Below are 26,041 nucleotides of genomic sequence, written 5' to 3' on the forward strand. Positions count from 1 at the left end.
TAGGGGTGTAGTTACTCCAAGCGTTGCTGATGGAATTGATGCCTGAGCTGCTCGATATGTTGACCTCACCACATCACCACACCACTTTCTCCAAAGCCTTCTCTGAATAGTTTGGAGGCTCACTGGCCTGGCCTGGGCTGGAGTATTTCCCTCCATCGTGTGTTACCAAAGGCGGGTTCTGTGACTGCGGTCCCAACTTGCGCCATAATTGACAACCTCCAGTGTCGTTATGGGCTGGTCCCATAACTACGTCTGCAACCTCATTCTCACTCCATGAGCAAAGATCTTGCAACACATTTTTACAACACATACATTCTTATACAGTAACTGCACCAACAGCCACCGCCTTCTTATCAAGCCTCTTGCTGATGGTGTTGGAGTCCATTCCAGTCTTTTCCAGATGAACCATCTTGTCTCTCAACTACTCTGACAGATTTTTGATATTGACTAAAGCGTTAAAGAGGTCGGAATGGAAAAAAAAAAAAACTCTGGACAGATGTGCTTTAAACAAGTGATGATGAGAGTTTATAGCTGATTTGTGGATGCCTACATTTTGGCTGGGCTGCAATTTTTTTTGTTTTTATTGTTGATTTTCTGATGCTTTACTACAAAATGAAACAAAGATGGAAATTGTTCTGGAAAGTGGTTGTAGTGTCAAAGACAACAAGAAACCTTTAATCCTTAGAGCACATCTGTTTTTGGTCGTTTCTGTTCCTTCGTTTTGTGTTTTCCTCCCTTTAGCAGGGAGAACAATTTAAAGGCAAATTTTGTCCTCAGATTATCTTGCAGTAGAATGATCATTTTTACTGCTTCCTGTTTTCTGACTGCCATCTGTACAGTGGTTTTTAAAAGTTAGGACACCTGTGGCAGATTGCAGTGATGTAAAAATAAAGACTTTTTCTGGTACAGTGCAACAAAAAAAGTATATATAATTGAGAAAATGTAAGAAAACATTAAAAGATGTAAAAACTTTATTACATTAGTGTAAATACTTTTAAAAAATAAATATTTATAAAACAGGGTTCAGTCTTTTTTTGCTAGCAGTCTTTATGCCTCTCACATATTGAAGTCATTTTCTTTGTTGAGCTGAATAGCTGGACTCACTATGCGGCTGAAAAATTCCACCTCACTTCAATTTCAGATTTTTATCCAAAACCTGAGGCTTTCAGGTCAGAACTGACAGGTATTTGGACTTGGAACTGTTCATAATCAATCATATGAACAAAAAAAAAGTTATTTTCTTATGTAATCAGCACAATGGTTTTTTGGGGGTTTTTTTTGCAAATGTGGCTATCTTTTTATAAAGTGCAACATTGTTTCTGTGCCAATAATAAACTATGAAATTTTATCCCAAAACTTTGGCTTACACATTTACCAGTTTCAATCTTCCATGCATTTTTAGAAACTTCCAATATTTACACATTCATTTCCATTCCATGTTGTCTGCAGACATTGCTAACATTCTAACTACATGTGCTGTGTACATAATCCTGTGGATATTTTTTACTCTCCTCCAGACTGAACAAGTGTACAATTTAAGCCATCACTTAATGAGGTATACTGAAAGCAAGCAGTAACTGTAAAAATAAGCACCTTTAGTGACAGTAGTAATCTAAAGAGTTTTCTAAAGGAAACCTGTTGTGTGCATTGCTACATGTTTTGAGCACAGGGTCAATTTTCACACACCCCTTATTCATACAGGTGCAAAACACACCCTGTTCTGCCCTACTTGCCCCACCTACAAACACGCACCTATTGTAGTTGCAAAGGTGGCAGCGTCATCACAGACAATAGAGACAAAAAAGAGAGATGACTGGGTAACTCTTCATTTCCAGACTGTTAAAACTTAAATACACAAGACGTTTACGTTAAACAAATGTAATGGCATTCTTTAAAAAGCAGTTGTCCTAATCCACACATGCAGCCGTGGCTTAAAGGGGTGTTGGGTTCTCTGGAACTTCAAGGCTTTGGTGTGTCAGAAAACTTTAAATCCTCTCATCATTACAAACAAAACCAGCCAAGGTGATTCATCAGTTTTGACAGCTTCGTGTTCATTGAAAACATTATAGAAGAAAAAGTAATAGAAGAGCAATTATGCTGCTCCCAAATGCAAGTGTTGAATTTCAATTAGTGTCATTCAAAATCTTCAAAAGTTTCCGGTCCAAACATGTACATGCTGGTTACTGTGCAAACTAACATGCATAACACGGGGGCCTCCTCCTCTCAAGCCCATTTTGGTTTTCGCTTAGAAAAAGACTCAACCTGGAGGGACATTTTCTGTACTTGGAGAAACTAACTCTTTCTCCATTTCTTCTTAAATTAGTGTGTGATGGCTGAATCCCTCGAGATGATTTTACTTATTTATTTATTTGTTTAAAGGGATGGCTTTGGTAAAGGTTATTTTCAAAAGGTGCATTCAATCTGAAAAGAGAGCCACATTTTCTACTCTATTAAACTTGATTGAATATTAACAGAAAGTTGAGTTTAAGGGGAAAAAAAAGTGTGATAGAAAATGTGCAGAAGTAACTGGGATAGCTGCACCCATCAGAGGATTGTGAAACAAAGCCTATACAAAAGGATGCACAATGTCTAGACTTCAGTATTTCAGAGCAATTCTTGTTGCTCTGAAATAGTGACAGCAAATAAAACAGTCCTGGATCAGGGACAACGTCGGCCCAATCTTGCCTGCTCTGAGCAGAAATGGGGTTGGTGGTTCAAAGTTTTATTTTCAGATCAAAGTAATATTTGCATTTTGTTTGGAAATCAAGCTCCTGGAGTATGAAAAACAGAATCTGCATTGCTTTAGTGTGAAGTTTCCACAGTCAGTTATGATTTGAGGAGCTAGCTGGTGATGCCAAATCCAAAGACAGTGCAGAGATCTAACAGGAATATTCAAATCACTTCACTGTTTCCTCTGCTGACAATTGCTGTAAAGATGCAGGATGAGCTCCTTACACCACTTTATCAATTAGTTTTATTTAAAACATTGGGATAATATGATAGCTTAGCATAAATATTACAAAAATAATTTTGTTATGAATTTGTTTATGATTTTGAACTACCAAAGCATAGACATAGACTTTTTTTTTCATGGATTGGATTTTAAATATCAGGGCAGAAAAAAATGTGTGTTTACCAAGATTTTGCAAATCCATCCAAAATCAATGTACTGCATAGCATCTGTGCTGTCAATATTTAATCAGTAAAACAAGAAGAAAGTAGACGGTCTAAGTGTGAAAGACTAAAAACACACAAAATTTGATTAACAAAATAGTCATTTTCTGTATGGATTTAATAGTCAATTCTGTGGTTTTGAAGGAATTTTGGCTCACTCTTCAGTATAACATTGCTTCAGCTTATTAAGGTTTGCAGACATCAATCTCTGCACAGCCATCTAAGGCCCTACCAAAGCATTTTCTGAACTTCGACTGAACCTCAATTATTTTCTTTTTCAGCCACTCTTGTAGATTTACCGCTGTGTTGTCATGTTTCATTATCCTGTCTGGTCAAGCTTTACTTGTCAGACAAAAAAAAATTTGACTGTAGGAAATTAGAAAGTCTTCCAAGACTCCAAGTTTACAGCATAATTCATAAATGACTCAATGAATGGAAGGCGCCAGGATCTTGTGGCAGAATAATGACTTCAAAATGTCACCCTCCACCACCTTACTGGGTACTTAAAAATTTGTGCTAATTTTCTGCTCTTCCTCAGGCAGATTCTTTTCTTAAAGATGTTGTTTTGCAGTAAAGTTAAACATATCTAGTTTAACAAAAGACAGAGAACGCGTTTAATTCAGAGGCTTCTTTGCAAAATCTATGTTGTGCCGCACTTCATTTTTTAAAAAAAAAAAGAAAAAAAGACTTTCTTCTAAAAAATCATTTTAAATAAGCATTTAAATTTTTGCATCATGCCAACTCAAACAGGTAAAATTTAACCTAACCTTTCTATGGCCTTTTTTGTATGGCTATTGCATGACTCTCTGGAAAGTTTCCCATCTGTAAATCAACTTGAAATATCTTGGAAGCAACCCATTTAATTAACAATTTCTCTTAAATCATCTACTTCTCTTCTCCAATCTGGAAAGTACATGAATATCCTCCAGAAAAATCAAATCCTCTGCTGTTCATACTTGCCCACATTCAGTTCATAAAATGTAGTTGATTTGGAAAACGTGACTGGGACTTTCCTTATAAGATAGCAGGGGTGTAGTTGGAATAGCACACACAGATTTTCCATTTTCCTTCCTTCCTTTCTACAGATCTGTAGATTTAAACATGTTTTGAGCCTGGCAAAGACTTGATCATTTTTATTATGCCTTGACACATAAAAGACAACGTCATCTTTTACAGAAACAGTACATGTCAGCATCATGAATATGATTTTATAAGAAACTAAAATTAACTAAATTTATAGGTAGGCATATATTACCCTAAATCATTATTTTTGCAATTGCAATTTTCCAGTTAGTCATCCTAACTATGTTTTTATCCTTAGCCTGTATTTTAGTGTTTAGCTCAAATGTATGACAACTACACAATGCTTTTCATCTTCCTCAGGCAGTTCAGCCTCGAAGACATTCTTCTATGTGAGCCCTACATGTGTACTGCTGTAGATTGTAAAACAATCTACAGATCACCTTGAAAAGTTTGCCAGCAACACACTCGGAGTAGATTGCTTTTTTTTGTCTTGGTAACTATCCCGTCACAATATGCTCCCATTCAAACAGAACCAGTGAATAACAAACCTAACTCTGCACCAGAGTCGCTGTCAGAAAAACAACCAAGCTCTCAATCCACATCAGCGGTGGAAGCTTTCAGGCCTCATATAGTGGCGTGACAGTGCCGTCCTTCCACTCTATCAGGATCTCCCCCCGTGGCACGCTTGGCGAGGACTGTGGAAAGTGCATGGCATGCTCGGTCAGGGCGGCTCTTTCATTGGGTGCTGGCGATCCAGGAATGCTCATCTCTGGTGTGGGAGTGTACGACTTCAAGACACAAACCACTTTTCTCCTCCTGGCACAACATAAAGAAACAGCGTGTAAAAAATAGGGGAAAGTGAAATACTAAAGATCCACATGTACCAAAGTTTACCTAACCCTGGAGTAGGGCTCCTGTTTTGACGCTTAAAAGTGAAGACAATGCGTTTATCAACATGTTGTGTAAATGATGTGTTCATACAACAAATTAATGACATGCTTAGTGTGTCTTGTGTGTGTGTGTGCTGCCATCTTCACCTGTTGGAGTACACATTGAGAATGAGAATTATAGTTCCTAGGACCAGAGCCAAGGAGCTCAACACCAACATGGTTATCTTCCATCCCATTCCTGAACACATGGGTATATATAAAGACATACATCTTATATCTTACATCAACTTTCACATCTTTGTTTAAATGAATCCAAACCTAAGCCTGTCACTTGGTCTTTATGGATGCTCTACTGCATCCACACAGACCTTTACCCACTATACATAAAGAACTGCTTCCATCTAGAGGTTATGTAGAGCAATTGCAGAATATGAGGCAACTCATATTCTGTGGTCTTAGATTTATACAGATCAATTGTAACACGTTCAGTCATTTTATGGATTACAGTTTGATAAACTTACCATAATCCATAGTGAAAAAAACCATAGTGGGATCTGCAGGAGATTTGGTGATTAAAGAAGAAGGAATCATCACATCCTTTACAGAATAAGCTTCTGTCTGTTTGGAGTCCAAAATACCTTCATCTGGACGTAAGGACAATACAAAGAGACCCAAGTCATTTAGAGACCATTGCTGAAAATAAAAGATTTTATCCTTCTTGAATTTCTAAAAAACCAATAATGCTGGTTTAAAGTATCTCTGGTGTGGGAGTGTACGACTTCAAGACACAAACCACTTTTCTCCTCCTGGCACAACATAAAGAAACAGAGTGTAAATGTAAATGAAATGTATCGGAAATTCAATGCAATTTTCATCCAAACTAGGTTTTACTGTGTGCATGCTGCTGTAATTCTACCTATGTTGGCCTGTGTCAAGTATCTGGCTCTCTTACTGGAAAACTAACACTTCAGACTGTCAGGCTGAAACCTGACCTGCTGTCAATAAAGTAAAAAAAAAAAAACAATAAAAAAAAACTGACGAATCCATCATATGGACATAATGGCTACATAATTTGTTTACAGCAGTAATGGACTGTATACATTTATGGTTTAGGTTTATGCTACCAGTTCACCATGATGAAGAAAAACATTAAAATCAGTCTTTCATGGCTCATCCTACAAAGAGTCCTGTTGATTCAATTAGATGAATTAATACATGCTGTACTCAAACTTTGGTTTCCCCCAGGATATGTTTCATACTTTGGTTTCCACACTTAAAAACTGAAATGACAATGAAACATTTTTTGATGTATATGGACACATCCACGTCTGTTGAATTGTTAACTGTCAACAGAAATCAGTATTAAAACATGTAAAGCCTGTCTTAAGCCATTTAAAAAAAACGATTAGTACTGCAGCAATCTGAAGGAAGACACAAGTAAGCACATCTTTATGCGTAAGCTTCTGTTTGGTTCTTACATGTTTTCACCTGCATGTGTCTTTCTGATAAAGGGCTTTCAGAAATGTTTGTTTTTTTCCCCTCCACGTGATGATAAGGTTGGTTTGGGTTTTCTTCAGCGTCTCTCCCGTTGCACAACGTTTGGTTATGGAGAGCTCGCCACTTGCTGCCCTGCTAGCAAAGAGGGGGAACCATGACAGCCTCTGAAGGTGTTTCAAACCAGCTAAACTTAACTTACTAACTAAATGAAGTAAAACAAAATCATTACCTGTTTATGTTCCCTCAGCAGAAAAACCAGAGTGGATTCTTTTGTAGCACTCAAATGAAGCCTGTTCTCTATCAGAGTTATGTAGCCTTTCTTTGTGCAAGTCCAAGCCTGACCTCGCACCTCTCTTTCCACATCCTCGCCACCAGCTCCATCTTTGAAAATGCAGGGCTGCAAAACAACGCCTTCATACTCCTCCCTCGGTGCAGTCAGACATTCTCCGGTGTGGAGGCTGCTGAGCGCCTGGACTTTTGGGAGCCAGCGCCATTCCTGGACAGGCAAGTCTGGGCTGCACTCTCCAAGTGACGCCTGACCTCCTGTTGCTCCTTCTTGCACCTGCAGGCATTTACCCAGAAGCTTGTTCCGAATCTTTAATCCAGACACTTCTGTGGGAGAAATATGAAGGAGGCTTGTTCTGATAAACAATGTCCATATTCAATTACACTAATTCAGTGAAATCTAGCGTTGTTTTTGTTTTTTATAAAGCACTTTCAAACAACACACAGGACCCAAGTGAGGTACATAAGAAAAAAAAAGACGAAAATCGATAAAACCAAACAAGGAATAAAATAAAAATAACTAAGAACGACAAAACTGAGTAAAAACTCCAGAGACTGGATGTGACTTGACACATTTGCTTTTTGCTCATTCAAAACAAAATCCTAGGGAATATTATAAAAGAGCAATACACACTGGGTTATTAATACAGACGTCTCCATGCAAAAAGTTTGTATGCACACTTAGTTAATTTAGAAGTTATCAGACTAAAAGCTATGAGAACCGGGAGATCAGGGAAATCAGGAGAAACAACAAATTTGAATAGGCTGTTTAATAAAGAATGATAAAAGCCAGGGTATGCACACCCCAGAACTTATTTTCACTTATTCTGCTTTCTGAAACGTAAGGTACATTATGATTCTTTATTGTATGATTTTCTTTGTACAATATTGTTTAAGTTCGTGTGTCAGTTTGTTTCTTTTCATTGGTATTTGCAATAAGTAAGTCATAAGAAGTTTTTGGGGGAAATTTTCGTTTCTTTCAATTACTTGACAGCAGAGACTAATCATACCATACCATACTTCGGGAATATTTAAAGTTTTATCCATAAAGGAAATACTTTCTAAATTCTGGAGATTGTTAAGCGGTCTCTTTCTATGATATTAGTTCTTTCTTTCGGCAAATTGATTTTAATACAGCTGAAACACAAATAAAATCTAAAACATTACAACATCGCAGTCCTAATTGGTTATTCCGCAAAATCTCCGCAAAATCAAAACAACTTTTGTGAAAATGAACAGTTCCATAACTTGCATAGATCGGCGAAAAATGCAAATGGCATCCGATTTTACCTTTCAAAAAGATAAGGAAAAGCAAAAACTCAGAAAGCAGTCCTTTTCCTCTCATAGCGATGGCAGGTGCAGATCTGGGCTTGAGCTTTTCTCTTTAGAGACTGTTAGCAGTAGCAACAAGTAGGAGGGAACTAAACTTTCCAAAGATAAGGCTGAAAAGGGAGGGGCCAAAGAAAGATCATGGGGGGGACACGCTGTCCCCTGCTATTCAAAACAATCTAAAGCTTTGTTGACTTTAAAGTGACTTCGTATTTTAGCAAATATAGTAGACATACATGTTTTATTTAGTGGATTATGGTATCAGAAAAAAAGTAGAAACATTTTATTTTAGAATATTAAATGTCAATTATGGTTTATTGTTTATTGTATATATTGTTTTGGACTCTCTCAAATATTTCTTGTCTATAAATACAGTCCCACTCAAACACATAGCAAACCTACCCTGCACAGTTCGCCGCCAGAAAAACAGCCAAATTGATTTTGGATTGTTTTATCAATGAACAATCTACATCAGCAGTGGAAGCTTTCAGGCCTCCTGGAGTGCAGTGACAGTGCCGCCCTTCCGCTCAATCAGGATCTCTCCCCAGGGTCAAGTTGGGGATGAGTGTGGAAAGTGCTCCATGCTCTGTTAATGCGACTTATTCACTGGGTGATGGTGATCCAGCAATATTCATCTACTGGGAGTGAACGACCTGAAGAGGAATTTGAAGTCAACTCCCAAAAATCTGATCACATACATTCTTACAATTTCAATACTGTTTAGCATAAGTTTAGCTTTTTCATTCCATTTGTTCACACAATTTCTCTATTACTTTTATTTCTCTTTCCATCATAGGATTGAAGCTGCCCCAATCCTCAGAAATGTAATGTGGTATCATCTGCAAATGAAGTAAATGAAGTAATTTAGCTACATTGCACGCATCATTTATGTGAAGTAAAAAAAAAAAGTTTAAAAAAAAGATCATTTTGACATTTACATTATAAGTATTTCTTTGAACTGTTTTGAGACTCAGAAGGCAGAGAGATGAGGATAATCTTTTATTAAAACACAATGCAGTAAACATGTCAATCAACTAATACACTGTTGGCAATTAAAACATGCACATTTCATTAAAAGAATGCTGCAAATATATGCATAATGTTATATAGTATATATTTTATGTTACATAAAGTGGCAAAAAAAACAAAAAAACAAATACAATCAAATCACAAAAAGGACAAAATAAACTCTTGATTAAATATTCAGCCTTTTCCCCACTGTAGGTTCTTTGTCTCCCACACTGCCAGTACAGGGGATAACGTCACTTTACAACCACTCTGCCAAGACTCCATAGACTGCTAATGAGTTTTAAAGAGCATAAATCTGCTATTAGAAGAAAACAGTGTTACCACTCGAATCAAACATTCTCACACGTTGCTATGAGAAGCTGGGGAGCTTTTGTGGGCCTGCATGATCATGTGATGTTTTCCTGTATCTCAGACAAAGAATGTGTTGACAAGGACACAAAGAGAAATATTTGCGTCTTGCCAGAAACCTCCAAAAAAATTTCCCAGTGAAACATTTGTAAATATATACAAAACAAAATATAAAGCGAAACTGTTGGTTCCTGTAGAGTAATTTTTAAAAGCATCACCAATTTTCTGAGCATGTTTCTGAGAAATCTCCCCCACATCTGAACATTGAGCACAGAAAGTGTCTCTTTTCGGGATGACAAGGAGTTAAGATGCTTATGAAGGAGCAAATGATTTGAAATGTACAGTATATGTATATTTATTTATCAGTCAAGATTGTACACTGCGTAAAACACAATTAGATTTATTTTGTTTGTAACAACAAAAGAGCATGTTCAGCTTCATTGTTTTGTTTGTGACAAGCAAATGACTGGATTTACCTTATTTGATTTGTGAAACGTAATCAATTTGGGAAAACAAAAAAATGAGTGTCGGGGTGCAGAGGAAGACCACCACTGAGTATGTGTAATGAGTCAGTTTGCTCTTCAGCCATGTAGTCTGCTCACTCCACTGATTTCAGGCTGGATTTTAATTCCTACCTGTTAGGATCTGGGATTGTTTGAGTTTGGCTTGAGTTTTGTTTGCTTTTGTGGTTCTTAGCTCCTCTTTTTTTTTTTAGATCAGCTTTGTTTCACTTTAGTTTTACTTTGGTTTAGTCCTTTTATATATTCGTTTCATCATCATTCTGTGTTATTTCTTATCTTGATTAATTAGTCTTGATTAGATTTTACTTTAGTTCAGTCCTTCTTAGTGTTTCCAGTTGTGTTTATTTCTTCTAGTTATTCTTAATTAATCTAGTTTCATAATTTCTTCTACCTATCATTCTTTAGTGTTTAATTTATTTTCTAGTCCCCTGTGCGCTCTCCTGCGCCCCCTCTCAGATTCTCCTCCCTGGTTCCCCCATTCATTCCTTGTCGTCTCTGTGTTTCTTCGATGGCTCCCTGTACTCTCCTCGTATCTCCTGACTGGCTTTTGTATGGAATATTTTATTTCCCTTCTGCTTCTCACGTTTTTGTAAGTTTGGATTTTTCTTTATTTTCCATCAATTACTCAACACCACTTGTTGCCTCCAGGTGTCTGTGTTTGCGTCCAATTTATACCCACAACATGACACTATCGTCTTGAAAGTGCTTGAGACAATCAAGGACCAACTAATGGACAGACGCTTTCATCACTCAGGCCATTAATTAGATCAATTCAAAAGGTCACTGGTTGTGATAATTTGTCACTTAATCTGATCTTTTTTTTTTATTTGCACTAGTATTTTTCCTCAGTTTTCTTTGTTTTTGATTATGTTGTAGAGATTGTTTTTTTTTTTGTTTGTTTTGTTTTTTTTCACCACCACCCGGCTGCAAGGAAAACTTTTATATGAAGTCAGTATCACACTGACACTGATATCTACAGCTACCTCCATCCCAGCACCATAACAGTAATCAAAGCACTTTGTTTACTACTCGGTCTGGCAAAACCAGAACAATGGAAAGACTCCATGGATAACTAATGTCATTAGCGAGCATAAATGTACCATCTAAGTTTGAAAGCTCCACTCATCACTAAAAGGAACTGGAAGCCTTTTGTGGTTCTGAATGATATTAGTGGATTTTCTTTTCTTTCCAACACTCCACAAAGAATGCAATCAGGAGAAAGCAAACAGGTTTTTATTTTACCAGAAAGTCGTTCTTTAGTGCAGATTGCTAAAGATAATGACATAATTGACACGATTGTCAATTCTGACTACGTTTTATGTCTCAAGTTCAGTTTTCTTGAACTGGCTCTCTCTTGCCAGTTGTGTCTTGACCATCGGGAAAAAGAGAATTGTACAACGGGGGTTTATCTTCCAGTGTGGGATACCCACAGGCACCTGTGCTTATGGGTATGGGATTAAATTCACTAGGGTAGGCAGCTGCAGATGAGAAGTCACTGTAACTCGGGGGCCCGGCAGGACCACCTGGGTAAGGCCCCAAGTCCTCACAGTGATCAAGTGCAATGGCAGGAGCAATTATCAGGGGAAACACCACCACTGGATCGAAGGCAAAACTAACGTCCAAGTACACCTGGTGAATGCAGACATGAATAAAACCAGTTTACATTGTGTAGGTGCATGTCAGTCAGTTAGACTATGATGAAAACTTTAATATATTTCACTAATTCAATTTACAAAGGTAACCTCTTGATTGACTTACTAGACACAGATTATGTCAGTACTGATTTCTGTTAATTTTGATACCTATGGCTTATAGCTAATAAAAAAAATAATACAGAAACCAAGTCACAGAAACAAGTGACTAGCTGGAAAGCTAGTGACTTGATAGCTTTCCAGCAAGGTTGACATGCTGCTATACAAGTGCTGGTTGTAATCAGCATTTCACATGGAAGCCCCTTAATGAAAAGTTGAATGGACAGAAAACCCATGGTAAAAAGAAATGTGTGTGGCACCAGTGGATATTTACATACCTTGAGGTAATACTCAACTGAGACAAGATCACAGTTATTGAAAGTGTAGATAACACCTGGAGGAACATCGATGGTAAAGGACACAGTTTCCTCAGAGTTTGGTTTAATGGTGTCTCCGACTTTTTTGCATAAAGAATAGTCACTGATGTCTTTGGAACCCCCAGCGATGTAAACAGTCCTTTGCTGTAAACTGAATTTTGGTTTCATTGACTTGGAGGAACCATTGGAGATTTTGGCAAAAGCAGTTAGAGTGTCACCTGTTTAAAGAAATGGAAATTCTGAATGCAAGTGAACTTACTGTTGACCAGTAATGACAATATAAACACAGTGCCCTGCATATGTGCCCACAAATTTCAGACAGAGTGGAAGGAGAGCCTTGCTAATGTAAATTTTCAGGTCTTGTTACGTGTACATAGTTAGATCTAGATTTAAGTATTAACTGGGCCATCCTTCAGTTGGATGTAGAAAAATTGGCTCAATGTTCAGGGTCATTGTCCTGCTCAAATGTAAACTTTGACCCCTATCTCAAGTCTTTTGCCCCCTCAAAATGACTTTGAGACATCAAAAGACTTGACTTTCTTTAAGTAAATGGTTTCTTTTTGCCACTCCTGCATAAAAGCCAGATTTGTGGAATTGTCCTGTTAACAGTTTCTCTCCCCTAAAATGAATGAGAAAATGAAACTATACCTGGAAAGCAAACATTCCTGTTTACTGAAGCAGTCATTTGGACTTCTCCTTTGGAGAAAACTCCTATCTTTTCTGTTACCGAGTTGGACTGTGGACACTATAATATGCAATAAAAAATAAACCTTTTAAGTATTTTCTCAATAAGCTTGTTCAACAATGTGATACAGCACCAGAGAGTCACATCCTACCACAACTTGGCGAGTGTTTCGTATGGACTTTGAAAGAAACTTGATCTCCTTTTGCACTGTAGAATCCAAATGCCATTTCCTACATATCTGTGCTTCAACCTTGTAAACAATGCTGCCATGTGTCCCCTTGAAGGATGATGGCAAGTCCCTGGCAGGGCAAACATGTTTAAGTATGGATGTGGTTGTAAACAAAAATAATAACGCCATTTTCACCATTGCATGGCAGATGTTAGAAAATCACACTTACTCCTGTGGAATCTGAAGCCTGAACTTGAATTGATTGGTCCCTTGAGGAAGTACACTGCCTGAGTAGAGAAATTAAGCATTTCAGTGAAAGGCTTAGAAAACAATAATAATAATTTAAAAAAAAAAAAAAACAGTGTTGTGGTGGGAAAATAAAATGTTGTGAAAATAAATTGTGATATTTAGATGTCACAACATGTAAATGTTGTGTAATATTGTAGTTTGTTTGATAGATTCTTCATATCAGCAAGTTTCTTTGACTAACATTCATTTCTACAGCATGATTAAAATTAACAAATGGCAGATTTGTTAATTATATATTTATTGGTGTACCTATAATATAAAATCACTTTGTTCTTAATTTGTTGTTTTAAGGGGGAATTTTTAAAATCTGACACAGGGATTAACACATCAGACGTCTATGGTGACTTTCACAATGGAAATTCCACAGTTGGGAGTAACCAACAATCCTGAACAAAAAAGGAAGAAAGTTGCGTGAAAACTGAGACACCAGCGAATTGTGTACACAGGAGTGAATACCTCTCTGTAGTCTATTGAATGTAGAACAAACTATTTTCTGTTTGCTTGTTTAAACGTCAGACATGTCTGCCAAAAGCCACAGACTTCCTTTCTGCCCAAACTGATAAGAGACATTAACATCCAGTTTCACTTCTGTCTTCTATTCGTCTAGTTCTACCCTTACTGGAAACTGGGTTTGTTTCCAGTAACTTAGTTATAAAGAAAATGCCAAAATCACAAATTCTAAATAAATTTTCATAATTTACTGCCAGTTTGCAATAACGTAGATAGAATATTGAATGTCAAAGACTGCTGCTGTTTTAAAATTATGCTTAATTTGAACAAGTTTTCTCTAATTCCTTTACTGGAAGTTTGTTCTAATGAATTAGAACAAACTTGGAATCCAGAGACTCTAGTTTATTAGTATATTAGTCACTCTTTAGCTTATTTTTTAGAAACTGTAAGTACTCACTATTTAGATCCATATTAGATTATTTTTTAGATTATTACTCCTATTTTTATAGAATCCCAGAAAAGGAATTACAATGAACTTAGAATCCAGAAAAAATTCTTCCAGAACATGAACACATAGTTTTTATTATTACTTAGAAACTGTGGAGTAATCATTACTTTTACAAATTTAGAGCACACTTAGAAAGTCCAGAGAATGCTTACACTTATCAAGCATCCCGGAAGTCCAGAGGATAATTACTTACTTATACTTATCTAGCGACCCAGAACAGAGATTAGAACTTAGAAACCAGAAAAACTACCTTAGCAACTATTTTTTAGATTCCTAATCTTCCAAACCAGGAAAGGAATTAGACCAGACAATACTTACTTATACTTACCAAACAACCCTGACTAGGAGTATCTAGTTTATTTACTTTGAATCAACATTATTAGCGTTTTCATCTTTTGCGCTTTTCTTTGGTTTGTTATTTTGTTTGTATTTCCTTTTAATTCCTGTAAAACACTTTGTATTGCCTTGTTGCTGAAAATGTGCTACATAAATAAAAATGACCTTTACCTTATTAGAAAATCCAAGAATATGATCTCCATTAAAATGTACTTTCATATTAACACCTTCATAGAAATGTGACTAGGATAAAAGCAATTATCCCCAGAATTAAAAGGAGGTTTATACTCGGATTTATTTTACTTACTTTCTGTCTTTTCCAGCACCAGGTATTCTTTGACTTTAAGATATCTCTTACTTGCGCTGTACGACCTTTCGTCTTCTCCAGTTCCTTCAGTCCAATGAACTTGACCGTGTCCTTTAAGCTTCACACTGACGCTCTTAACTTTCGTCTCTTTTGATAGGTTAAAAGAAACCAAACCTGCGACCGTGTCTCCTTCGGAAAAAGCGCCATCTCTGCTCGCGTCCTCACAAATGATCTTGAAGTCGTTAATTCGGAACATGTTAACATGTTAGTGTCCCTTATTGCCGATGTAAAATGTCCCACCGGTGTTTCTGAAAAAAACATTGCATCCGGGTCCGCCCCGACGGGGGCGGATCTGGGGGGAAGTTAAGAAATGTTTATTGCTTTGCCAATTCATTTTCAGGTTGAGATGTAGGGCAAGTGTAACTATCATTTCATATGTATGTGTGTATACAAATGGCTTTTGAGGTAATACAATGGTAGTTCCTATTAGTTATCTAGGATATTTGTTAATGACCTTTTGTATTGTTTTAGTTTTGCAGTAATTGATGGAGATGTTCAGCAGCGAGCTGATGCTCAACTGGTACAATGGGTCCAAATGTGTGCTGATGTAATATCCTTTATATCACAATCTACCTGAAGTGTTAATACAAACCAGAATGGATCTAGAACAGTGGTTCTTAACCTGGGTTCGGTCGAACCCCAGGGGTTCGATGAGTCGGTCTCAGGGGTTCGGCGGAGCCTCTGCTGCGGAAGTAAAGACACACTTGTGTAAAGTCGTGATGACGCGCCCCGCTTGGCCATCACTTGCTGCAGAGGATCATGTTACATTGCTCGGCCAATCAGGGCTGCGGGGAATTTAGTGCGCGAAGTATCAGCGGCTGTCGTAGTCGCGTTGTTTCTTTCTTAATATTTTAATCCATACTAAATATGTCGAGCAAAAAAGAAGTAAATGAACAGACTTTGCTCTGAAGATGCACTTGCCAAGGTGAAGTCACGCCTCTCTGAACTGGTCTCCCAAAGACAACAGCAGAAGTCACACTGATTCGCAGGTATGTATTTGTGCAATACTTTATTCTGGCCCCCCAAAAAAGTATTTTGTGGATTCAAAATGACAAAAAACTAATTAAATTTAAAATTAAAAAAATTAAGAAATTTTTTTAATTCTTTGAAAAAATCCAAATTTATTTTTAATAAGTAAAATAGTAAAAAAAAAATATTTTTGGGGGCTGAAATTCTTATATGGGGCCGAAATATTTTTTGGGGACCAGAGTAAAGTAATACTGTAACTTGCTCTGAGTTCATGGTTTTGTTCTTTGAGCAAGGTGACGTTCATGCACGGCTCGTTTTGTGCACCAGTAAAAAAACCATATGCCTATGTCTTGAATTTGGAAAAAAAAAAAATTATTTATCACTAAAGAAGGGTTCGGTGAATGCGCATATGAAACTGATGGGTTCGGTACCTCAAAAAAGGTTAAGAACCACTGATCTAGAAGGTAGCAGTACATAGCAAAATGATGTAACACCAATCCATAACAATCCAGGAGCTTAAATACTGTGGCAAGGGAAAGGGGAAATAAAGAAAGCAAATCGCATAATCAAAGGAAAATAAGGAACAGAGTGAGGTGAACTAAAGATCAAGGAAAGTACCAACCATGGGAAAAGGCCTGACAATGATCTAAAAGAAAATAAGTGCAAATGCACAAGGAAGTATACAAATAGATAAACTAAGAATCTAAACAAAGGAACTATGGCAAGACCTTTCAATGAACAAAAATGAAAATCAATACTGAAACAGACAAATATAGTGACATAATTCTATTTTCAAATAGAATGGTTGGTTTGAAGTACAGCAAAACATCTTTGCCATATCTAGATATCTAAACGATTAGACTGGTGAAATGTTTACCACTGTTTGAGTTAGCAGGTAACTAAACAATTGTACCAAAGTTGCCTGTAAAAGCATGAATTTATTCATTCAAGTGACGTTATATATCTTTATCAGATTATCACAACTATCTTACATTACCAAATCCTTAATCTAAAAAACACACAAATTTTTAAAAAACACAGAAATTATTTAAGGATCTTTATTTGAACAGATTAGATCCATAAAATACAAGCTTTTGACATGCTTAACATACAATTGATATAGAGGTAGACAGGTATAAATTTATGCTAAAAGCACACTTTAAATGTTAAGGCATTTTATTGGAAGGTATCCTGAGAATATAAGCTTAGTTACATTATTTGCACCAGATGAAGATGGCCAAAAGCAATTTAACTCATCAGAAATCATCTGTAACATAGCATGCCAAGGCAAAAAAAATTCAAGTTTACTTCATCATGCTTAATACATCTAATAGTGATTACACTGGCTTTATTATGTCACTCTCCAACAACACATTTAGAGCATTCTTAGGGAATTCTCTAAATGAGCATGGTAAAGCCTATGTGGTTTCCTATATGTTTTAGCCATAATTTAAATATGTGGTTATTTTGTATCCAATTTTTCCGGAGTTGAATATGGGAAAAGCGATGTGTATGCCGGAGGAACATCATTTGTCTGAGCCAGAAAGTCTGTAGTCATGTCTGGAGCAGAAGGCATTGGGTTGAAAGTGGGAGCTGAAGGAGACACGGAGGAAGAAGGTGGCTGGACCTGGGGCCCCGAAAGGGGCGTGTGGAACATCGGCGCGGGCGGTGGAGGATGAAGCATGGTGGAGGATGAAGAGGGTGAAAATGGAGATCCATATGGAGAAGGCCCCTGTGGCATTGGGTTGCTGTGGGCCCCATATATGGGAGGTGGCTGAGGAGCATAAGGTCCTGGTGGACCACAATAAACCTGTGGATTATTTGGGTATGCAGGTGGTGGTGCAGAAGGACTTTGGGCACCTGGGTAGCCATAGGGACCTGAAGACGGTGGTGCAGGATAAGGACCAACAGCCATTGCAGGGGGAGGGAAGTTACTGTAGGCTGGACCACCGAAAGAGCCAGCAGGATAAGGACCCACAGGCCCACTGTTATTAGCACCAAAGACTAAAGTAGGGTGTGAAATAACCACTGGGAAGATAATCTCTGGATCAAAGGCAAAGCTGATGTCCAGATATGCCTGTGAGAAATCATGAAAAAGTTATGATTCAATTTTAAATGGCTTAAAAACAGTTAAAAACCGAAAAGTTTCCAAGTATGCATATTTTAAAATAAAAAGTTCTATTTAACACGTTTCTGTGTTGCACCTTTAATTGGTGTGTCACCGAGATGATTTCACAGTTCTCGATGGAAAGCATCTCATCGGTGGGAATCTTCATCTCACACCTGACCTCGTGTTGGGTGTGGGGTTTGATAACCTTATCGACCGCTTTCTCGACAGTGTATTCCTCATTTTTGGTGTCTCCTTGAGCGCGAAACTGAACGCTCCGCACCAGGCTAAATTTGGGAGTCATGTCTCGAGAAGAAGCATTGTTGACTTTTGCAAATATCAGCATAGTTTCACCTGCCAGGAAAAACATCTCAAATTGTTGACATTTCTTTAAGTTTTCAATCACTACGTAGAATTTAAGCTATAAATCTTAATTATATAAGAAACAGCAAATATACGTATACCTCTGCTGTTAAAAATATTTCTAAACTTTCTTCAGAATACTTGGAAGGCTGCTGTAGTTACTTAACTTTAGAGTAAGTGCATTTTTTTATTGGAAAATATTTCCACTGTTAGATTTGTATCTTACTTTTGTTTCGAAAAACATCTGCAGAAATATAAAGGTCCATTAATCCACTGTTGTTTATATTTACCTGAGTAAACATCACTTAAATTCAATTGATCTTTAGCATTTAAAACAGCTTATAATTGAAAAAGAAATCTGACTACCTGGGGCGTACACCGTCTTGTTAACAGTGGCATCCATGTGCACTTGTCCCTTAGAGAACATCCCCATCTCCTTCTCTGTGGAACCAGCTTGCTGTGACTGGAGGACAGAAAAAGAGCACAGTCATAGCAAAGTCATGAAGACAATGTTCCAACATCTACAGCACAGCTAACAGTGGAGCCCCTCACCTCAATAGATTTTATTAGTCTACTCTTTGCAATCTAGGGCAGTGATATCACATCACTGAGTCTCCAAAGCAGCACTGTCATAAAGGCGTTTTCATGTTCCACCTGATAATGCATTTTAATTATAGTAAGTCGATTAAAAGACAAAAGTCCAAAGCTGAACAAGCGTCGGTTCCCCTAAAGTTAGAATTCTAATATGGTTGCCATAAATTAAAATGGTAGAGGATGCAGTTAATTCTCACTTCTGCCACTTTATATCCTCATTCAGCCATATGTTATACTGAACGTAACTAAGGTGCCTGCTTGTACAAAAAAATCATCCTGGCTGAGTGATCATGCCACCATTTCCCACTCTAAATGTAAATACACACACATAGCCAGGTCAAACAAGCCAATAAAACAGGATATCAACAGGTATAATGATGTTACTGTAACCTCACAGATGCATTTAACCTGTTGAATTATACTATTCAGACATCAACACAGCTAGAAATCAGCTTTTTATTTTGCCTACAAACTCTCTAGAAGATAAATAGTGTAGCGTAATATACACAATAGTAGAGATTAAAATGAGAATAATCCATCTGCAAAACACTAGAAGTAGTCCATTAGCTCCTGTATTATCAAACTAGTTCATTTAACGAGGTTTTCAAAACCCAAACGTGTTGCTGGTTTGTGCTTATTAGCTTAAGCTCACAGCTTACAATGATGAAATTGGAACTAACTTTGTAAATAATTGATACCTGCAGATTTACCACTGAAAGCAGCACCAGTGTCATCTGTGGCCCAGTTTGAGAACCACAGATTAAGTGGTTCTGCCATGAGTTTGTTTTGTTGTTTTACTGCTGTTTGATGTATAAATGCTTATTATACAGTTAACTTAAATCAGAGGTCTTGGGGGGAGGTACTGAAAGTGAGATTTCTAGTAAGATATTTTTTGTACATATTGTTTTTAGTTCAAATTTGTCTTTAAATACACATCAACATGAATCAAACACATAACAAATTGATAAAAAGAGGCATCAAATGTATTTCAGTCAAAAATGCACATTCAGTGAGCAAAACTCTCCCCATTATTTTAAGTACTGCATCATTTTATGCAAAATAACAGTTTGTTCATAACAGTGGCATTAGTAGCCCATCACTTTTGTATTCAAGCATATGTTTAAAATAAAATTGTTAAATAACTTGGATGCAGTTATAAATTGTGTTTTATGTAGTACTAAGTCTAGTTTATTGTAAGAGGAAAAAAAAGAGAGAAAGTTAACTGTCAGAATATTCACAAATGTCACCAATACAAAAGTAAAACAGCAGGATTTGGGGTGAGTTATTTGATGACTGAATATATCATGGAAAATTATACACACTAAAAGAGTGTTGAAGTTTAAGAAGGACTTTGAGACAAATTTGAGCTCCTTTTCTGCAGTGGAATTCATCCTCCAGCTCCTGGACAGTTTGGCCTCCAGTTTGTAGACAATTTTTCCATGAGTTCCTCTGAAAGACGATGGCATCTTTCTGTATGACAAAAAGATTATGGTTATTCCACCCATTAGTGAAGGAACATAATATCATACGTTCATTGATAAGTTCCAATCAGAGGTTTCTAGAGTAGCCAAAAAATACTTACTCAGATGGGATCCTAAAGCTGAATTTGTAGACATGGGTTCCTTCAGGCAAAACAGTTTCTGGAAATCCAGAAAAGAAATTTGGTACACTCAGTTAAATTATAAAGCCTTTCTGATCATTTATTTCACACAAACTTTTTTATAGTGAAGTGATATTCGCTACACTGATGAGGAAGTTGTAATAAGTGGTGCATGCATGAACAGCACCCTGTCAAAGCGCTTCCTTCTGTTGCCTCACACAAACACACCCTCACCCTAGCAAGTACAATCTGCATAAAAACACTAAAACAAAATCAAGAAACATTGAGTATAATACAAAAGTGAACTGTATGAGTAGAAAGGATTTAAAGAATCTGCAATTACACATTGTTTAGGTGTCTCAACCTACAGTGGCCCTGATGCCACGAAAGCTTTCATAGTACTCTCTTTTGTGTGTGTGTTTTCTGAAAAATATTCATACTGGCTACCTAAATCTTTCAAAGTGCATTAATGAATCAGTGTTTAGACTGCAGGGCGTAGTTGACATAGTTGCCTTGCAGCAAGAAGGTCATCCGTTCGAGTCCTGGCCTGAAGTCTTTCTGCATTGAGTTTGCATGTTGTCCCTGTGCATGTGTGTGTTCTCTCTGGATACTCCAGCTTCCTCACACAGCCCAAAAAAAAGACTGTTAGTGATATTGATGTCTTTAAATCGTCCTTCGGTGTGAATGTTTGTACGCATGGTTGTCTGTCTTATGTATCGTAGTAAAGGACTGGTGACCGGTCCAGGGCCTATCCCGGCTTTTGCCCTATGACTTCTGAAGACAGGCATCAGCTCCCTCCCCACACTGCACAGACAGGTGGGTATACAATGGATGGAAGGATATTTAGCCTGCAATATTCCATTTGAGATTTGACCAGTCAAAGTAAACACATTAGATCTGAGATGAACTAATGCTGTCCAGACTTTTCAAAAACATTTAGCATCTAATTGTAGTGAAACATTTCTCAGCTCGATCTGTCACTTTGATGGTCTGTGGTGTAGAGTAAATTTTGTTGTAGTGCTCACAACACGCCCATTCCTATTGATAAGACATCCAGACAGGCCATGGAATTTGTTCTAACTGATAACTATTTTTGTAGACTTGTGGCCGCCCACAGCTATCTTTGCCCTTCTTAGCAGAAAGCCATATTGTGCAAGTGAAAAGAATCAGAAATGACTTTGTAGACTGACAACTTGTTTCTTAACATTACAACTTTCAAAAGTAGAACTTGCACCATAATATTACAGCACTGCATTTCTAGTTGTTTCAGTATCAACTATTTGTGAAAGTTCGTACACACAGTTGGAATTCCTAAAAAATAACAGATGACCATTTTAACAACAAAACTGCATACAGGCCTTCAGATGAAGGGGAAACCAAAAGCATGCTGTACTTTCTACATTAATGCAGCTACCAAAGCTTACCCTCCGTGCCTTCTGGGATTAAAAACTCTTTCAGTTTAAAATATCTCCGGTGCGCGGAGTACGTGTGCGTGCGGTCGCCGCGCTTTTGCGTCCATCGGACATCTGCGTCTCCTTTAGCCTTCACAAACAGCCGCTGAGCTTTGGTTTCCTTAGATAAGGACAGAATTGCTTGTCCCGTCACAATGTCTCCCTCAGAAAACGTCCCCTCCTCATTCAGCGCGTCGTAGTTGATTGTAAAGCTGTTCACAGCTGGCATCGCTGCACAAAGGAGAACGAAGAAAGACAAAACAACACAGAAGCATGCAACCACGCAGAGAGTTCTATCTCATCAAACGCTCTGGTTAGACTGTAACCACGGTTGTGGGAAAAGACACGCCCAGAACAACAAGTTTTTATTTTTATTATAGGTCTCTACTGCCCCCTGTTGGAAAACAAATGATTTAAAGGAAGTGAAAGTAAGGAGGGTCAAAAGTGCCACCATCAGATTAAAAAACAAACAACAACTTACTTTATATTACATGAAATTTTAATGAAAAGATTGTAGATATATTTAATAAAAAATAATGTATTTATATTTGATTGAATGATCCAATTTACATTGTACACAAGATTAATACACTTTAAAACACTTCACTTAATAGATGATAGCAATATATAACTATTTCAATATTTACTTACACATTTCAGTTTTCCTTTCCTTGTAGATGTGGACCAGACAGAGGCTTGTTGTCGGGTGGACAGGCAGATGAACATGGAAGTATCAGAAGTAGAGTTTGCACATGTACAGATGAACCAGGGGAGCAAAGTCAGGAGACAACAACTTGACTGCACAAAATGTATCTAAAGAACAAATAATCCAGTTTTGACAAACTTCACATCTATAATAATGTTTTCTTAAACTCTTAGACATGCACACAGGTACACCCCCTGAAACAACACCTTTAGTGGGAGGACCACTCTGCCAGATACATTGAACAAGTACAGAACATTTCTTCAAAAATAGAACATAGCACTTATGTGAATAGAAATCTTCCAAGAACCTTTTTTTGTAAATGATCACATAGAGAAAGATTAATTTCATTTGTATGTTATGTAGATATTGGTTATTAGAAATGTTTCTGAGGTAAAATTATTCTCCATACTAATATTGTTTTGTTATTTAACATGATTCTGTATATCTGAGAGGCTTAAATATGGATGCGTGGTCATTATAAAGTCCAGAATACAAGATAATGTGGTTGTGATATTGTTAGAGTCACTTAGTGCCCTCTGCTGGAGAAAATTGAAATGTCATAATGTGTGTCAGCTAACTGTTTTTAGATTTATTTGAATTTCTTTTTTGACTACACCCAGCTCTTTTAAAGAAAAATTTTATCCTTACGTGTTTCCCTTCATTCCTAAGCAGATAGCTGTATTTGTGAGGGGTGGGGAAAACTGATATTACTCATAAAATAATCCGGAAGAGTTATATGCTTTTCTCACCATTGTAAGAAAGTGAAGTCGAATCTGCATGGATCTCTTCAGGCAGAAAGTAACTAAAATGGCAGATTTAAACAACATTAAAAAAAATTAAGTTATATATAATTTGCTGTATCTGAATGTATTATTTACACTACATGTTCACTTTAAATTAGAAAATTAACATGAGTTGTAAATGACCTCTTACCACAAATTTAGTTTCTCATGCAAACATGATGATTAAGATCAACCCCAAAGTAGATAACAAGAACCTACTTAAACCCTGCCCTTGATGTCTCACTTTTAAGAGGAAGTGCTACTGCATGAATGGGAGGGGTATCAACGGAAAGAGAAAAAAACCCCACAAGTGCATTATCTGTGTGCAAGCTCATCTGTAAACATTCATTAGGAGGCACCAAAACAAATGAAATAAGCAAGAAACACCCAACAGGAAAAGCTGCAAATACAAAATTTGTAGGGAGTTAGACTCCCAACACTTCACTAAAGTGTATGAGGTTCCATTTGAGCCAAAAATAAATTGGACATATTCACAGATAAACTTCTTTACTCCAAATTTGACTTTCCATTTGTGTTATTTGAAAGTCAGAGTCTTTTGCTTGCATTAAAAACATGCAAAAATACTTGTGAGATTTATCTTTAAAGAAGCAATTAATTAGATTTTTATGAATTGTTTGTTTTGAAAATTCAGGATGTGAGTAATCCAACTCACATTGTGTGCCTTTAATGGAAAGAAATGTAAAGGAAAGAAATGTAAAATGTATTTTGGTGCAACGCCACAAATACTAGGAGAACTTTAGAACTGGCCTAATGTGCTTTACTTCTTAGTGAGGGCACTGTTGCACTTACCAATTCGACAAAAGAAAACACATGGGTGAGGTTTTGTAAGATGGCTGAAACACTAGTCCTTCAGTTCTTTGATAGAAGGCAGAGAATTGTGTTTTTGTGTCTCTGAATATTCACTAGGACTAGACCATAAAAAATGAGTATACAAAATAGTACATGAATTGCATTACTACATTTTCAAATAGCAGACTGTCAGAGGACCACAGAACCTTACTTCCCCTCATCTGAGCCACATCTACTGTATATGCAATCTTGGCCCAGGTGAGTTTGAGCAGAGAGGAGTCCTTTCTACTGGCAGATTTTTTTTTGTTGCTGTTGTACATACATACTACACAGGGCTTTGCTCTCAATTTTCATAGCCATCCAATCATAAGGAAATAAAGGCTGTTTAGTAAAACTGATCATCTATGCATCTAAAAGTTTCAGGATGGTAGTTCTTGAGCACTAGACTTGGGCACCTTTGGTGTAATGAATTTGTAACTGATCCATGGTCAGTTAAGTGGAACTGTAGAAAAAAAAGTATTGTGATCGTGTTGGCAGAAAATGGACAATGGTATGCAGCAACATAATAATAATAATAATTAAAAAAAAGTATTTTACCCTGCCCTGTACAGTGTCTGGGCTCTTGGCTACTGAGAAATGATTGCTGTCTGTTTTAAATTGGCTATGAAGCTTACCGGCAATTTCCGGTAATTTCTCTCTTTGCAATTTCCCATTGCAAAGAGAGTAAAAAGTCCCTCTAGCGGACTTCGTTGAAAGTCCGCTAGGGGGCTCCGTAAAAAAAAAGTGCAGTCTGTGCTGTAAGCGAGATGGCCGCCATTATTGAAAAGAAGAAGAAGAAGAAGAAGAAGAGAGTTTTTTTTCGAGCGGAGTTGGACAGAATGGCAATGGCTAAGCTAGCAGTGAATAATAATAATAATAATAATAATAATAATAATAATAATAATAATAATAATAATAATAAGCTATGCTGGCCCGAGTTAACGTTTGCTAACTAAAGGCAAGAAGTAAAAAAAGCTGAGGATGACGCTGGTGAGCTAACAGAACAACGCCGCAAATTCAAGTTCATTGTCAGTGGAAAGAAGACTCTGCATTATGGGGGCAGATTACAGAAAGGAGGAGGAAATTATACTCAAAGGGATTTCACCTTTGGACAAATTGTGAGGGAGAGAAGACTTTTCCCACTACCGAAAAGAATATAAAATGAACTCAGGACAAGTACCGATCACAAGAGACTTTCTGGAGTGTCTTTGATGGCCATCAAGTCCAAGCTACCGAGAGAGCTGAACTCTGACGACTTTGTTTGCAAACTTTGCAAGGAAAAAAATCAATAAGGAACTTCTGAAGGTAAGAGGCATAATGCTTCCTAATATAATGTGGCTATAATATGAGCTGTGATTTTGCGACCAGATAAGATGTCTGTCTTTCTTAATATGCTGTTTGCATAACGTGTGTTTTGCATCATTGTCTGTGACGCTGAGTTGGTTTAAGTGATTGGCTTGTTCCGTAATCTCACTTGGTGGCTGTTTTAATGCAGCACTCAGCTGTGTGTTGTGTAAAGGCATTGTTATTCCACTGCGCTTTCTGTTTGAGCAATTTAAATTTTTAGAATGTTATGAAAGCGATGAAAACCGAAGCACTTTTATAAAATACTACTATTGCAATTGATTTGTT

At 37.1% G+C, this 26,041-nt stretch overlaps 3 protein-coding genes and 1 long non-coding RNA gene across 6 annotated transcripts in view; 1 reads left to right on the forward strand and 3 right to left on the reverse strand.

Annotated features, from left to right (window-relative positions):
• Positions 1-3,350: 3,350 nt before the first annotated feature.
• Positions 3,351-8,280, reverse strand: LOC114153989 (uncharacterized). Of its 2 annotated transcripts, none has more exons than XM_028032699.1 (6): positions 8,160-8,280; positions 6,814-7,196; positions 6,566-6,716; positions 5,609-5,731; positions 5,235-5,325; positions 3,351-5,013 (listed from the first exon to the last, which is right to left on the reverse strand). In XM_028032699.1, the coding sequence occupies exons 1-6, from the start codon at positions 8,212-8,214 to the stop codon at positions 4,815-4,817; spliced, it is 1,002 nt and encodes a 333-aa protein (XP_027888500.1). In that variant the 5' UTR covers positions 8,215-8,280; the 3' UTR covers positions 3,351-4,814. The 2 variants fall into 2 exon arrangements, with proteins under 2 accessions (XP_027888500.1, XP_027888499.1); XM_028032698.1 differs by having other exon boundaries at positions 6,566-6,719.
• Positions 8,281-9,184: 904 nt separating this feature from the next.
• LOC114154973 (arrestin domain-containing protein 3-like) lies at positions 9,185-15,264 on the reverse strand. Its single transcript, XM_028034525.1, has 6 exons — positions 14,929-15,264; positions 13,248-13,305; positions 13,001-13,148; positions 12,813-12,909; positions 12,126-12,382; positions 9,185-11,725 (listed from the first exon to the last, which is right to left on the reverse strand). The coding sequence occupies exons 1-6, from the start codon at positions 15,182-15,184 to the stop codon at positions 11,426-11,428; spliced, it is 1,116 nt and encodes a 371-aa protein (XP_027890326.1). The 5' UTR covers positions 15,185-15,264; the 3' UTR covers positions 9,185-11,425.
• Positions 15,265-17,000: 1,736 nt separating this feature from the next.
• LOC114154904 (arrestin domain-containing protein 3-like) lies at positions 17,001-22,414 on the reverse strand. 2 transcript variants are annotated; one of them, XR_003597646.1, is made up of 7 exons: positions 22,046-22,414; positions 20,604-20,661; positions 20,344-20,491; positions 18,794-18,890; positions 18,162-18,418; positions 17,364-18,034; positions 17,001-17,329 (listed from the first exon to the last, which is right to left on the reverse strand). XR_003597646.1 is itself a non-coding variant. In XM_028034382.1 (6 exons), the coding sequence occupies exons 1-6, from the start codon at positions 22,299-22,301 to the stop codon at positions 17,420-17,422; spliced, it is 1,431 nt and encodes a 476-aa protein (XP_027890183.1). In that variant the 5' UTR covers positions 22,302-22,414; the 3' UTR covers positions 17,001-17,419. The 2 variants fall into 2 exon arrangements, 1 of the variants encoding a protein (XP_027890183.1); XM_028034382.1 differs by having other exon boundaries at positions 17,001-18,034.
• Positions 22,415-25,254: 2,840 nt separating this feature from the next.
• Positions 25,255-26,041, forward strand: part of LOC114154086 (uncharacterized) — a 274,978-nt gene continuing 274,191 nt past the window's right edge. Inside the window, exon 1 of the long non-coding RNA XR_003597473.1 lies at positions 25,255-25,714. This is a non-coding gene — a long non-coding RNA (uncharacterized LOC114154086). The remainder of the gene's footprint in view (positions 25,715-26,041) is intronic.

Source organism: Xiphophorus couchianus, chromosome 12, assembly GCF_001444195.1.
Source record: "Xiphophorus couchianus chromosome 12, X_couchianus-1.0, whole genome shotgun sequence".
Taxonomy (NCBI): Eukaryota; Metazoa; Chordata; class Actinopteri; order Cyprinodontiformes; family Poeciliidae; genus Xiphophorus; species Xiphophorus couchianus.

What these genes read in the sequence shown, in the direction of transcription:
- LOC114154904 (XM_028034382.1), bottom strand. Translation starts at nt 22,301, where the DNA reads ATGCCAGCTGTGAACAGCTTTACAATCAACTACGACGCGCTGAATGAG. An exon ending in CAAGACGGTGTACGCCCCAG is followed by an intron (nt 18,419 to 18,793) that starts GTAGTCAGATTT and finishes TTTTCCTGGCAG; the next exon opens with GTGAAACTATGCTGATATTT. An exon ending in CGGTGACACACCAATTAAAG is followed by an intron (nt 18,035 to 18,161) that starts GTGCAACACAGA and finishes GATTTCTCACAG; the next exon opens with GCATATCTGGACATCAGCTT.
- LOC114154973 (XM_028034525.1), bottom strand. Translation starts at nt 15,184, where the DNA reads ATGTTCCGAATTAACGACTTCAAGATCATTTGTGAGGACGCGAGCAGA. An exon ending in GGTGCTGGAAAAGACAGAAA is followed by an intron (nt 13,306 to 14,928) that starts GTAAGTAAAATA and finishes TTCTCTACTCAG; the next exon opens with GCAGTGTACTTCCTCAAGGG. An exon ending in CAGGAATGTTTGCTTTCCAG is followed by an intron (nt 12,383 to 12,812) that starts GTATAGTTTCAT and finishes TTCTTTAAACAG; the next exon opens with GTGACACTCTAACTGCTTTT.
- LOC114153989 (XM_028032698.1), bottom strand. Translation starts at nt 8,214, where the DNA reads ATGAGAGGAAAAGGACTGCTTTCTGAGTTTTTGCTTTTCCTTATCTTT. An exon ending in TGCTGAGGGAACATAAACAG is followed by an intron (nt 6,720 to 6,813) that starts GTAATGATTTTG and finishes CCTCTTTGCTAG; the next exon opens with CAGGGCAGCAAGTGGCGAGC. An exon ending in CTCAATGTGTACTCCAACAG is followed by an intron (nt 5,014 to 5,234) that starts GTGAAGATGGCA and finishes ATGTTGTGCCAG; the next exon opens with GAGGAGAAAAGTGGTTTGTG.